At 43.1% G+C, this 13,517-nt stretch overlaps 1 protein-coding gene across 5 annotated transcripts in view; it reads right to left on the bottom strand.

The window, feature by feature from the left end:
• Positions 1-13,246, bottom strand: part of LOC125745415 (calcium-dependent secretion activator 1-like) — an 86,874-nt gene extending 73,628 nt beyond the window's left edge. For 3 of the 5 annotated variants that reach the window (XM_049018293.1, XM_049018294.1, XM_049018295.1), the window contains exon 1: positions 12,448-13,243. In XM_049018293.1, the coding sequence (XP_048874250.1) occupies positions 12,448-12,783 (336 nt within the window). In that variant the 5' untranslated portion in view covers positions 12,784-13,243. Of the gene's footprint in view, positions 1-12,447 lie in introns of all 5 variants that reach the window. The other 2 variants (XR_007398667.1, XM_049018296.1) reach the window with 2 other exon arrangements.
• Between the last annotated feature and the right edge of the window lie 271 nt (positions 13,247-13,517).

The raw sequence follows: 13,517 nt of genomic DNA, 5'->3' as shown, positions 1-13,517 counted from the left end.
ACCAGCGTGACTGCTGTCTTTACACAACGCCTTGCACAAGGACTTCAAATCCAGCTGCCATCTTGATATTACATAGTCATTTGCTGCTGTCACTGTTGAGGTCATGCTTACATAATTTGTGCGGATGACAGACTGGTGCTTTGGGAAGCTAACCCACCATTTCAGGAGGATGTTCCCCTCCAAGGTTTATTGCAACAACCAACTGCAGTTTAACAAGGGTAGGAGGTATATGAGGGCCTTCAAAAGTGTTTTGGAACTGGGTCTGATCAAGCAAATGAACTGGTGCCCTCAAACAGCAGAACACATTGTCGCACCATGGTCTCCAGAAATCCAAAGCAATGTCATGTGACTCAAGCTGTCTCACAAACAAACACAGGGGTAACGCAAAGCTAGACTGACTGCGCCTTCCGATGTGCTGTTGAAGGAAACAGGCTTTGATATGGGGGAGACATTCAACAAGACTACTGCGACTGATTGCTAACTCTAGATTTGATATTATCCTCCCTCCCTTCCCATTGCTCCTTCCTGAGTGATGCATCCATTCCACTCATCCTCTCTGAAAACATTTAGCTACAAAGACATGTTAGCGAACACAAATGCGCGTCACAAAGAATACACAACAGGTGCAAATTAAATCAAGCCCAGAATCAGACACCTTCAAAAGCCCTGGTGCTCATATTAATACCACTGTCTGATGTAGCCCTGAATCCCCAGCATGCAAACTATTACTAGTTATTTTCCATGATTATTGTCTCTTATTTGTGTGAACAGCTTATGGCTTCACTTTAGGCTGTGCTTAAAATAGTCACTGTCATCCATTATGAGGGTGACTGTTAACCCAGTCCCACTGGAAGCAACACCAGGTCTTATACATTCATTAAAAAAATACAAAGCTTTCTCTACACATTTCATTTAATTTCCCCTGCAAAGCTGGTATTATCATTCTAATGAGGAGCGTCATATTAAAACGCAGGCTAATTATTTGTAATCATCTCATACTAACAACGACAGGTAAACAAATTATGTCTCAAGCCTGTTTTACATGCTAGACACACACACACACACACACACACACACACCTCCGCGCAAAGTTGTCTTTTCTAGCAGCTCCAGGGCAGAAAAAAACAATGAACCTTAGAGCAGCTTTGGGATTTCTGAGAGGATGCTAACACCCAGGCAGGGGGCAGAGCTGTGATGGTCTTAAACTGGAAACAGTGCCTCTGAAGGGAGGGGATTCAGCCTCATCTGGGTACATTCACTGGATTGGTCCCCCTTCGTCCTCCTGGGCCGCAGAAGCTTCCAGGAGAGAAACTGTCAGGTTGGAATGACAATACATTTTAGAAGCATTCTTTAGACCTGTTCCCATTTCTGATAGGTGTGTCAAAATGGCCGTGGGTTTTTACCCCACTGGAAGACCCTGATTTGGTACCTCATCAGGCAGCACAGAAGAATAGGCCCTTTGAGAAGTATATATCCTATTTAGATTAAGTTAAATGATATGATGGTAAAAATGTTTGTTGCATCTGGCTAACAGATCATTAACAGTCTGCAATATGGACTCCATCCCCAATATGGAAATCCATCTCCCATTTACAGATCTTTGTATTGAATGCCATAAATGGACAGGACAATGCGCAACATGCAAAACTGCAGTCATGTTAATTCTTTCTGATGTCTTTATTATTTGTCCTGCCATTAGACCGTATTCCCACTGATGCACTACATAAGCATCAAATCATCCTCATAACCATTTTTATTATCGTCAGACATCGTTATCCACATCAGCACAATCATTCTGGGCTTTGTCCTTCTGAGATCTCCTCCCTGCACACACTGGAATATTTGGACTCACTGTAAATTTGCCCCTGTTCAACATAACCATGTACATCACAGTGCATTTTCACACTGTGCAGTGGACTGACACAGATGTAGGTAACGGCCAAAGTCCTTTCTTTGCCCAGGAAGTTATCCAGTTAAACATATTGCATTATGGACATGAACATCCTGTCAGAAACCACCTTTTTGTTTTGCATTAAGAGTTTCCAGGGTGTTAAGTGTTGTTCATTTCTGTCATATTTGATCTTGTGTGTCTCCTGCCGCATCTGATATCCACTGCCTATGTATCCCATTTTTCATTGAAGGCTGCGCTCCTCAGTCCTACAGCTTCAGTGCTCATTAACTGAAGCAGTTCATCTGGATGAAGTGCACAGCCGAAACCTGAAGATTAACCACGAGAGGTTCCTCCCAAGGAATAATCAAGGAAATAATTGACTTTTGACAGCCCCTGATCTGGTACCCCGGCAAAAGCTGCGATAAAATTGGGCACGGCACTCACGGAGAATCACACACGCATAGAGGCGATGAGTACGTAATCACTGCATGCTGAGCAAGGCCTTAATAAGGTGGTCCTCCCCAGGCATCAAGCATGCAGTGAAAATACTGCTGAATGTGCATGTTCCCAGCATCAGAGTAGTCCTGTGCGGCCATATGTATCTGATGCACAGCAGATGTGGTCTTTTTAGAAAGAAGAAAAAGCCGATTACTGACTAAAGACCCTTGTTTGTGTTGGGCATGAGTCTGAGGTAGCTGCACTAGTGCTCAGTCACACTGCCACCCGGGAGAACATTACAGAGCCTGTGCTTCACATCTACAAGGCCCATGTGTCACCCCCATACCAATCAGCATAGCAGCTCTCTCTTCTCCGTCCTTCTCTTTTCATGTAGCCCTTCGATGCTCTGCTGTCATCACTGATGTTTGCACATGTGCTGCTGGCAGAATCCCAACCCCCCCCATCCCCCCCCCCCCCCAAGCAACAGGACTCCAACAGGCCGCATCGGCACACGCTGCAGACCCATCCTCCACGACTGCATTCACCAAACACCATATATCAAGCAACCCCCCCCCCACCACCCCCACCCCCCACCACCCCCCCTACAGCTTTCCACCCTCCAACTAACCCAGAGCCGATTATAATTCAGCATGCAAGACATTTCATTTTCAGCGCCATTTCAATTCGGTTGGAAACACATGGGCCGATTGTTCTTCCTCTATTGTACTGACGTTGATGTCATTGTTTACTGATGGAAAACAGGCGCATAATAGAGCTGCCTACTCTCTCATCAGCGCTCGCCTTTCGCTCAGCCCCAGCACAATCCAATCAGCAGAGGGGAACAGGAATGGTGTCTGCGATCGTCAACGTGCAAAGGAAATGGGGAAAAGAGGAATTTAAGACTAAATACACATCAGCTGCACTCAAAGCCCCAGCTTTGAAACTGCGTGTGTAGAAAGTCAGTTACTGCCTACAGCTAAATGTTACTCACAAAAAAATCTAATTAAATATACTTTCCATATCCTGAGTTGAATATTAAAAGGTGCCAATGATTTCCGAGAAGAATGCCTGTGTACACAGTAAACATATAAGTGGCTGTAATACTGTGTTTTGCTTATAGTTTTCCAAGACGTATATATATGTATGTACGCCTCATTTTTTATATGCTTCAGCCTTCCCTGGAATTGAGAAAATGACTATATTTTTTTTGCTATTACTTTCATGACTATATTTTATTTCATCACTAGCTGGCTGCTTGGCTGATTGCAGTATCACTCAGCCATATACCACCCTCTCTAAGCCCCCTCCCCCCAAAACAACAATGACCCTCTGAAACAGCCCTGAGTAACGAGGCGGGTACTGCAGAATTCAACAGGAAAGGGCGTCACATGACTCGATGCTAGCCAACCCTGATTGGGTCACAGGCGCAATTACCCCAATGGGGGGGGGTTTTCTTTGATTGCGATAATCTATGCAGTTGGTACTAATCTGAGGTGAACAAAAGTCCTCTTCCCATATCATCAGGAGAAACTGACGTCCTCTTGGGCTCCCAATCACAGTAAAGGTGAAGGCAGAGGGTAATCAGCCATGGAACAATGGCTGGTCTACAGTCACCAACCACCCTTTCTACTACTAAGAATGGTACCCGGACAAGTCCCAGCGACTAATTGCAAGGAGCTGATATAAAAATGACAGGGCAGATTCAGTCTTTAAAGCCCCTCTGCACTTAGAAACAGAGTCTACTCTAATACAATTATACAAATAATCACAGATGCACCACTCTCATTAAGCAATTCAGAAAGCCACTCACCCAGTGTACACAGAGCACAATCCTCCACACACACTAATACCTTTTTCTACATTACTTAGTACCTCTAAAAAAAAAAAAAAACATCTTTCCGTTCCCTGACAAATTAAAGTTATGCACAATTTCCTGGGGTCAGATATAAGACCAGAGAAGGTTTCTTAATGGCAGGAAATTAGCATTCACTCTCTTTTTTCTGGATAGCCTCTTATTCAACCCATCTCAGGGCAAAAGCATATATTCCAGTAATGTTTTGCTCTCGCTGACATTGACAATTACTCAAATATAAAATTTTGGCTAGATTTACAAAGTAATGCAGTTCTGCTTCAAAACAGATATACGCAGTAGGTAGGGAAAGTTGTGTTTTACAAGGTTACACATGTTAACATTATTTTGAGCTCAAGTTACCTTCATAATAACGCAATCTTTTTCCATGTCTTCACTGAACAATTTCGTCAACATTCACCGTCTTTTTCAGTAAAAAGATGTGAACTTTTATTAACTGGTTAAAAGGCTGAATTAGGGTTTCGAATTTTTTTTTTTTCCTTTTCCACATTTGATTTACACTAAATATTCTATAACACTTGAGGAAGCACAAATAATGAAGCAGTACACGCTTACTTCATGCATTAACTAACTATTAAGTAAGTGATAGCTACGTATTGATCCCATGTTCGTTCGTCATTAATAAATCATGATGGTCCATACTGTATATTTCTTTCAGGGACTATATATGTTCATCATTCAATGTTGAGTACAAACTGAGTAATTGATGTGTTACCGAATATTATTTCAATAGTTCTGTTTTCCTCCTCCATATCCAACAAACAGGCCACTCTTGGTAGGTCTTTTCATTATCGTGGGCTCGCGCTGACATTAGCCACAGCGAAAGAGGCCTTTGAGACGGCACTCTTTGTGAATTCATGAATTACTGCATGCCTTTTACTAGGCCTCATTTCTGTTGGACATACTGCTAGGAAGATTGATAATAAGCTACGGTATCACCTGCATTAATGGGTTATTCATGGATTTTAAAACCTGTTTTTGAACAGACACTCCAGTGTACAATTTACAGTTTCCTGACTGACACTGCGAAGTACCGAGGAAGTCGATAATATCCTTCACAGAAACACACCGGTTGTGGACAAGTGACTCAGTGACTAACCCATTGGTATGCAACACACATGCTGCTCAGGTAGCTGACTTAGCATGGATGTACGTTGCACTGATCTATTTTAATAGCGAAGCTCCTCCATAAAAGCTGGGAGGATAGATTGGATTCCCTACAGATTTTGGGGAGACTCTGTGTTGTCCCACAAATCAGTGACAGTATCTAGCAGCTCAGGGTATGAACAAGTGCAAATTTATTCGATTTTTATTCCTGTCCGTATTGCTGCAAAAAAATACCTGCACTTAAAGACCAAACACTGCTTGTCAAATAATCTTATAAGTTTAAGATTTATTTCTCTTTTGGAGCACTTCACGTGAAACACTAAATGGATCCTAGTCGGGTTTTACAGACAGACTTATAATGTTGCTCAGAACCATTTAGGTGCAGAAAACACAAAAGTAAATGACAGCCTATTTTAAAATGGCTCCCTGCTTGGGAACATAACGTCCCAAAAATAAATAATGAAGTTACTCGGAAATCATTTTAAACAGGTTCCTCTTGAAGCAAAAGCATCTTACGTAATGGACAAAAATTGCCAACAGAAGAGTTCAACATGTGCAAACCTTGAAGAGCAGTGAGGTAATAAATATGCCGCAGAATGCAGCGTTTTTCAGCGTTTGGTGTGGCTTCAACAGAAAGAATGGAAAGTTAAGCAATGGCTTGAAGGTACAATAAAAGTAGCTGTTGATGGAAAAATACTCAAAAATGGAGAACAGAAAGACTAAGCCCCACACCACCCCCACCCCTCAGAGCCCCAAGAGGACAACACCGGTTTCGGCTGCTGCTACCTATCCCATGATGCCCCTGGGCTCTTCTGAGATGCATCCCCTTGTCACATTCCAGGTGGGACTGCACTAATGATCCTGCCACAGAGTATGAGATCCCACCTTCTCTGTCCCTCAGCACTTGCACTGTTTACTACCAATCTTATTTCTGCATCTGCTGAAGACGGAGAAGCTACTTCTCAAGCCACTTATTAATTTTTTTTAAACACTGAAGTTTTGAAACTCATTGCAGTTAAAGCGTCATACATAGAGGATTGTGAATTCTTGCCTGACCAGGCTGACCCTGGCTTTAAGCTCCGTAAACGGCAGCTCTCTGGGCAAGTACTCTGTCCGTAAACGAGTTGTACATTCTCTCTCTCCATCCACTAGTTATTGGTCTCACGCGTTCTTCCACCGTAACCAGTGGCAGTCAGCAAAGGTTTATAGGAATGAACAAGCCGGCAAGACACATGAGTTTGGTTTGGTCCTCTTGGTTGTTCAGGCTTTTTGTTTGGTAGGATCACTCCTGCATGACGGGAAATGCCAACATGACAGGAACAAGGCCCAGCAATAGTGCAGTGCTTGGCATTGTGGGAAAAGAGTCATAGAGGAACCAGCTGGGAGCAGAAGTACATACACCTGGCAGAAGGTGGCAAGCTCTGTGACTCAGCACTATCGTACGCAAGGCTAATAAGCACCATAGAGGTCAAACACCTCAGTGCTCTCTGGAATCACAGGCAGGCCCTCTAATAGCTACCCTGCTGTCAGGAGCGCGATGAGTTCCCGTTCACAGCGAGAATGACTTTGCCTTTCATGGCGGCGTGTCGATGCGGTCAATGTGGACGAGCCGGTAACATGTTATGAGGAAGAGGGACAAACTGGTGATAGTTACTCCATGTAAGAGCTATACGCAGTAGCATGGAAATGCCTGACTTCCACGCTCACTAAACTCGCAAATTATCCACCGTTATGAGCAGCATTTGCAATCCTACAGTAGCTATCTTTCAGTTTGGAAAAAATGCTTGTCTAGGAATGTCCAGTAATAGAATGCTGTTTTTAGCATGGTTTGTAACATTTGCCAAGTGCTAAATAATCTGGAAATGTGTTCCCAAAAGGAGTTACACAAAGCGTCTGAAAAACGTGTACAAATATGCTGACACCCAGTTAAATAACGAGCAATAATGTGGCCGTCTAGGGCGCGGGAGTTCAACTTAGCCACATTTCTCATTTCCAGTGTTCCCACTCGAATCCATGAGTGACAGATAGGAGAGGGCAATCACAGAGGCACGCAGGAAGAGAAAAGAGATTAAATGCACGGTTCACTATCCGACAACTGAAACACTAACAGCTCCCCCCCAACCCACTGTTTGGAGACATACCACCTGTTTCACATTCTCTTATATGGAACGGAGCCAGAGCAGAGTGCCGTGGGTTTGACAGATATGCTGAATATCCGGAACCGGTCAGATCTAACCTCATCTGGGCTATTGTGGAGGCCCAGCTAATTGTATTTCTGTATCACCTGGGTTTAGGCTCAGACCTAGCAGAGTAATCAGTTATTATGGAAGGTGAGCAGACTTTGTCCTCTCCAGTGAACCTTTCTTTCATTATTCCTGTTCATATCAAATTAGCTACTGTGTTTAAAGCGTCTTTACAGATTATATTTATTTCTACTTTTAACCATTACTCTGTGACACGGAACACAGCTTTGGGGTGTAGTAGCGATCGCCGAACAGTAAGACCAATGAGGGATAAAAGGTTTTCTTTCAATAAAGCTTGACTGGGACTTAAGTGAGGTATCTGTAAAATCGTGACGTGCATTACAACAGCTCGATTTTCCTTAAACTCAAAGCTGTTGATTGCTAGCAGCTTTACCAATTAGTATAAGTGATCTTAATCCATGCATCCATCTTTCAAACCCATTTCCAACATTCAGTCGCAGAGAATGAGGAGCCAATCCTGAGAATCATGTGGTACATGGCATGCCTGCCCATCTCAGGCTACATACATCCAAGTTAAATACTATGTGGTCCACTGTTTCATTCCCCATGCTTCCCCATAGGGGGCAGAATAGATGGTTGGATGGTTAATAAAATGTCTATATACAGTACTTTATTGTGTATTAACTACACTGAGGAATGTAAATCCTTATAAACAGTGGATCACTGAGTATTTAACTTGCATGTGTGGGGGCTGAGGTGATTTATGAAGAAGAAACCTGAAGAACTCTGGCAAGGAGCAGATAATAAGCACTGCAGAACGCAGAGCAAGTGAGCAGAAACGCTGTGGGAAGCTGGAGCCTTTCCATGTTTCTTTACCCTGTCTAAGGCCAGCAAGGAAGAGCAAAAGAAGGAGAAGCTGCCTCTGCTGAATTTGGTCCAGGACTTTTAACACCTCATGCGGAAATGACAGTTGTACCGCTGCTCCTGCATTACGAACGGACATTTACTTCTCTGAAATTTACACAATTCATTTCAAAATACCTTTGGGTTTATCTCTACTTTTGACATCTGGTGCTATTCTACAGTAGCAACATCTAAGTGCATCCTGCCCCCCCCCATGGAAAAAGATCCCACTTGTTAATTAAGATTTTAGATGTATGAGCTGACGAGTTTGAGATGGCATCGAAGGCATGTTATACTCAGCAACTAAACTCAGCAACTAAAGCCAAAATTAAAGAGAAGTTCTTTGAAATTATGTGACACTCCATTCCATCAGCAGCCATAAGTCACGCTCTTTTTGCACGCAGAGATATCTGAGTACCAAGTGCACTGTGCAGTGAGAGCCAGCAGAGGACATCAAGGTATTAGCTACTCTCCTTTAGCCAAATGCTTGATTGAATTGGACTGAATGCTTCATGTTCTGCTGTGCTGAGCGAATGCATTGCCTCCTCTGAAAAAAGTGTCAGTCACCTGGACATTACACACAAACCTGATGCACAGTTCACAGGTGTTACTGTGTGTGTGTGTGTGTGTGTGTGTGTGTTTTACCTCATGCACTGTTCAATAAATATCGTGAAATTTTGTTTAATGTAAACTGAACAAAAGCTGCTGGTCATTTTTGCATGTTTGTGCGCAGCAGAGTCAATCTTCTGCTTCTTAAGCAGCAGCTGCCCAGCGCTGAATAAGTGAGGCCTGGTGGAGGTTGATGCCACAGGCCGTAGCGTGAGATTGCCAATGCATTTAAGATGTTCCCGCAATTCATTTAACAGGCCATGGGCAAAAGCATTCAATCAACTGAAATATAACTGAAAATAAAAATTGCCATTAAGGCCTTTGATAAAATGAAGACAATTTTAAATTAATCTAATTACGAGTCTGCACATTAGAAATGGCATATATATATATATATATATATATATATATATATATATATATATATAGGCACATATATAAAGTCTTGAAAACAGAAGCTTTTGAAGAGGGTATATTGGTAAAGCAGACATGTGATGTCATATGTACGCACGGAGCAGGGAAACAGGCGAAGGGAGTTGTGGAATCGGGTAAACGAGGGATTTATCAGGGGTCGACAGGATCAGGAACACACAGAGACGTCAAGACGTTTAATGACCGGACTGGGGAAACATACTCTAAAGCAGATTTACACGACAGAAATCAACTAGACAAGAAACAGCTGGTAACACAGGGATTCCACATGAGGTAGATGAGGGGGCATGACAGATGACTTCATGTCAGTTTCTGGGACGTCATTTGTTGCCACTTTTGTGCCTTTCAGTGTATAGCCAATTAACGACAGCTTGACACACTGGCTGATCTGTTGTAACCGATTGTGCAGGACAGTGTTGGTCGTAATACTTTCTTTAAGTTGCCTAACTCTTGTTCCGACAAACAGCAGATTTTGTTTTTTAATTAAATGCCAAACCAGCAGCCTTAAATGTTATGGATTCTAATAGAGACTATCAACCACGTTGTGAATGAACATGCACACACAAGCTCTGAATTTTCTATCTCAAAAATAGAGAATTAGCATACAGTTGAGTCATGGTTTTCTCTATGGCTGTATCTTTGTGCAGGTCGGTTTGCCACTGGCTTCCTCCATTCATACTTTTCTCTGTTAGTGCCGACCCACAGTGACCAAATACCCTCTGGGGTCCAGAACCAGCTGTGAAAATAACGGAGCCCATACCTGTGGCTAGGAAATTTCATGCCCCTGAACCTTTCTATCACAGACATACTTAGAGTATAAAGAATGAGAAAGACCACCGTAATAATCTACAATGTAAACACGGTTTTATCACTGAATCTTAATCTACATGGGGGTCAGGCTTAAAAGGCCAAGTTAAACACCTATTCTTATTGATTCTGTCTAAGTAGCACAATGCCGTAGTGCACACATTGCTTTTACGGTGTGTTGTCTGTGATAGGCTTTTCTCAGCTTGCCCAGTTTATAGCAGCTACTCGTTTCAAAGTAGCTTTTAGTGAGGTCACCCATTACCAAGCCCAAGTCTCCGGAAACAGCCCCTCCTCCCTCGGATCGAACCGAGAAGGCTGCTGAAGTGCCACTCCCTGTTGGGGCCTTATAACTCTACTCCATTACCCAGCATGGGAATGTGATCCTCTATCGATTATGGTCCCTCTGCCCTGTCCACCCTGGCTACTGTTCAACGTCACTGCCCCAAATAATTCAGACCCCTTTTTTTTTTCCTGCTGCAAAGGTCTACACGCGAGACCAGCATTTTCAGACACTCCCTCAAACTTGTTGTTTAATCAAAACTTGACACCGTTTCAAGATAATAAATATGGCGTCTTCTAAATGAATATAACCATTTTTAGCTAGATTGCTTCCTCAAAAAAACTTAGCTATAAATAAGCAGACAGTCAGGTAGACGATAGATAGATAGATAGATAGATAGATAGATAGATAGATAGATAGATAGATAGATAGATAGATAGATCTTTCTGTATTAAATGCGCTGATTCCCGTTTTGATAATCAGGATGACTGTCCTGCTTGCCGTTATATGTTGCGTCTTCATGCATTTTTAAATAGTATTGTTAAAACAGTTTTATTAAAAGTATCTGTATACTGTTTACATGAAACACACCCCCCCCCCCACACACACACACACACACACACACACACAAATACTACTAATAATAATAATAATAACAGGGGGAAAGAATGATGTGCGAGTAAATGATTTCAGGATTATATCAAATATATGCGATTACAGCCATTAAAGGACAGAAGTAGTTCACATGTGTAGGCCACTAAGCAATGACACTTCAGGGTCTCAGTCGCCATGCTCTGCAAATGGGTTAATTCCCGAAACGAATAATAGGATATGATTGATATAACAGTTTGGATCAAGTAATGTGTCATCAGTGGATTCACGTACGGCGATTTTAATCATCAGGGCTCTGAGCGGCCTATGTCGGTAATAACGTACCACTGCATCAATTGCCGATAGAACCAAGTAGGGATAGTTCAATGACGACATTTGAAGGACCCGTAGAAGATTGATCCTGTGCCTCATATCACATTACAATGAGAACTGAAACATGTAGATTATTCGCAGGCAGATCTATTAATTATTAACAAAAACCTCTTTTTGATAGTAAATGGACAAAATGCACAAATTAGAGCGGAATTAAGTATAACGGGCGAGCGAGTTTTTGCGCAGTTATTAATTCAATAGCATTTCGAATAAAAGATGTCGGCCTTTAGAATGAAAATAGGTGCTTTTAATTCACAGAACCATACTTTATGAGCTCGATCTTTGCACTGAATTGAATAATACCTAAAATACCGGAGATGGCGCAAAAACGCACCGTGTGACTGCAAGAGAAACACAGCGCTCGACTTCCAGCCTGCGGGTCACGTGACTCCGCTAAGGTCTCCGGCAATGACACGGCTCGACTTTGTTCTCCTTTCCTTGTATTAATATTCGGGATGGGGTCTCCGTAAATGAATTTCCTTCCTCCGGCGATATTTGCAGCGGCAAGCATCGGTTTTATGCATCTTACACTCCTTCGACTGAGGCAATTTACAGTCTCGAATATGCATGGTGCTGCAGTCTCGAGCCAGCCCAGCATATAAATATCTCTCCAGCGCCTTCTCTTTCCCACATTATGCATGAATGATCTTATATACATGAATATATTCATATATATATGTGTGTGTGTGTATGTGTATTATTGCTTATATATGTGTATACTATTGGGGCTGAAGACCTCCGGTCTTGTATATGCACATCAACATATACAAATTGCAAACCTAAATATATGGGAGTATTATTTGATGTTAAGTGAGGGCTGTATTATTGTTATTATATAAAATCAATGCAATATTGAGCGATTGGGCCGTTCTAGCTCACTTCAGCAACTATTTGCGTGTTTTCCCCTTTGGACTGTCCTTACCTTCTGCTGCCGTCTGGCCATGTCGGTCGGCTGCTTTGCATTGAAAGGATAAGCGACGCACCGCATTACAAATACATAGAGCTGCAATTTCTTCTTCCGCTCCTCTTCCTCTCTATGCAGCTTCTCCACCTCCTCTTTTTCCTGCTCGCTCACGGCCGAGGGGCTCGGGCTGGACGGACGGGCGCTGCTTCCCCGGCTACCGGGCTGCAGCCCACCCGAGCTCTCGCTGGTCCGGCTCGGGGAAATTCGGGAGCCGGCCTGGGGTGCCATCACCTCTTTGCTTTCTTCCTCCACTATCCCATCTGATTCCTCCTCGCTGGATGACGGATCCAACATCCTGCCTTTGAGTAAAGGTTACCTATATAGGCAGTTAAATCTGGATATTTAGATTAGAGCGCCGCTCCAATGTGAGTAAAATAAAGCAGCCGAAAAAGTCCAACGATGGTTATTATAAATGGTAAAAGACAAGCAACGAAAGGAGCCCACGGGAAAAAAAATCGGAGGATGTGGTGAATCGGTGCGAGCGACGGTGAAGGAGCTTTGGCTCAGACGCGGCTCTCACACTACAGACCCAGGTTGTTTCTGCTTACGTGTTTGCTCCCTTTTTTCAGGCACTCGGTGAGAAAAGGGGCGGAAGGATGGAGAGAGTGGGAGGGGGGCAAGGCTGAGTGCGATCGGCTCTGTCAATGAAACAGGGCGATCGATGGCCGCTTCCTGCCAGGCGAAGGCGGATGGACGCCTCTGCGGACGCGGAGCTGACCGAGGTGCTGAATCCCAAGACCCGCTTCCAGCGACCGGCCGCCCGACTTGTGTCTTAAGGAGAATAGTAATATTCACATAACGCCACCCCCAGTGGACTGTGAATTGCATTAATGATCTTTGTTTTTCTATGACATCCTATTCAATGTCGATCGTATTTTAAACCGGAGTGGCTTTAGATTCCAGTAGAAAAAAACATTTACGTTTAAACGTAGTTATTAAATAAATATATTTACGAAGTAGGCCTAATGGATGTCCCTTCATGCCACATACACACATATACGTGTGAATATAAAATATATTTTGAAGGT

This window comes from Brienomyrus brachyistius, chromosome 6 (genome assembly GCF_023856365.1).
Source record: "Brienomyrus brachyistius isolate T26 chromosome 6, BBRACH_0.4, whole genome shotgun sequence".
NCBI lineage: Eukaryota > Metazoa > Chordata > Actinopteri > Osteoglossiformes > Mormyridae > Brienomyrus > Brienomyrus brachyistius.
The sequence above is the reverse complement of the archived record's forward strand: the minus strand, read 5'-3'. Positions and strand labels throughout refer to the sequence as shown.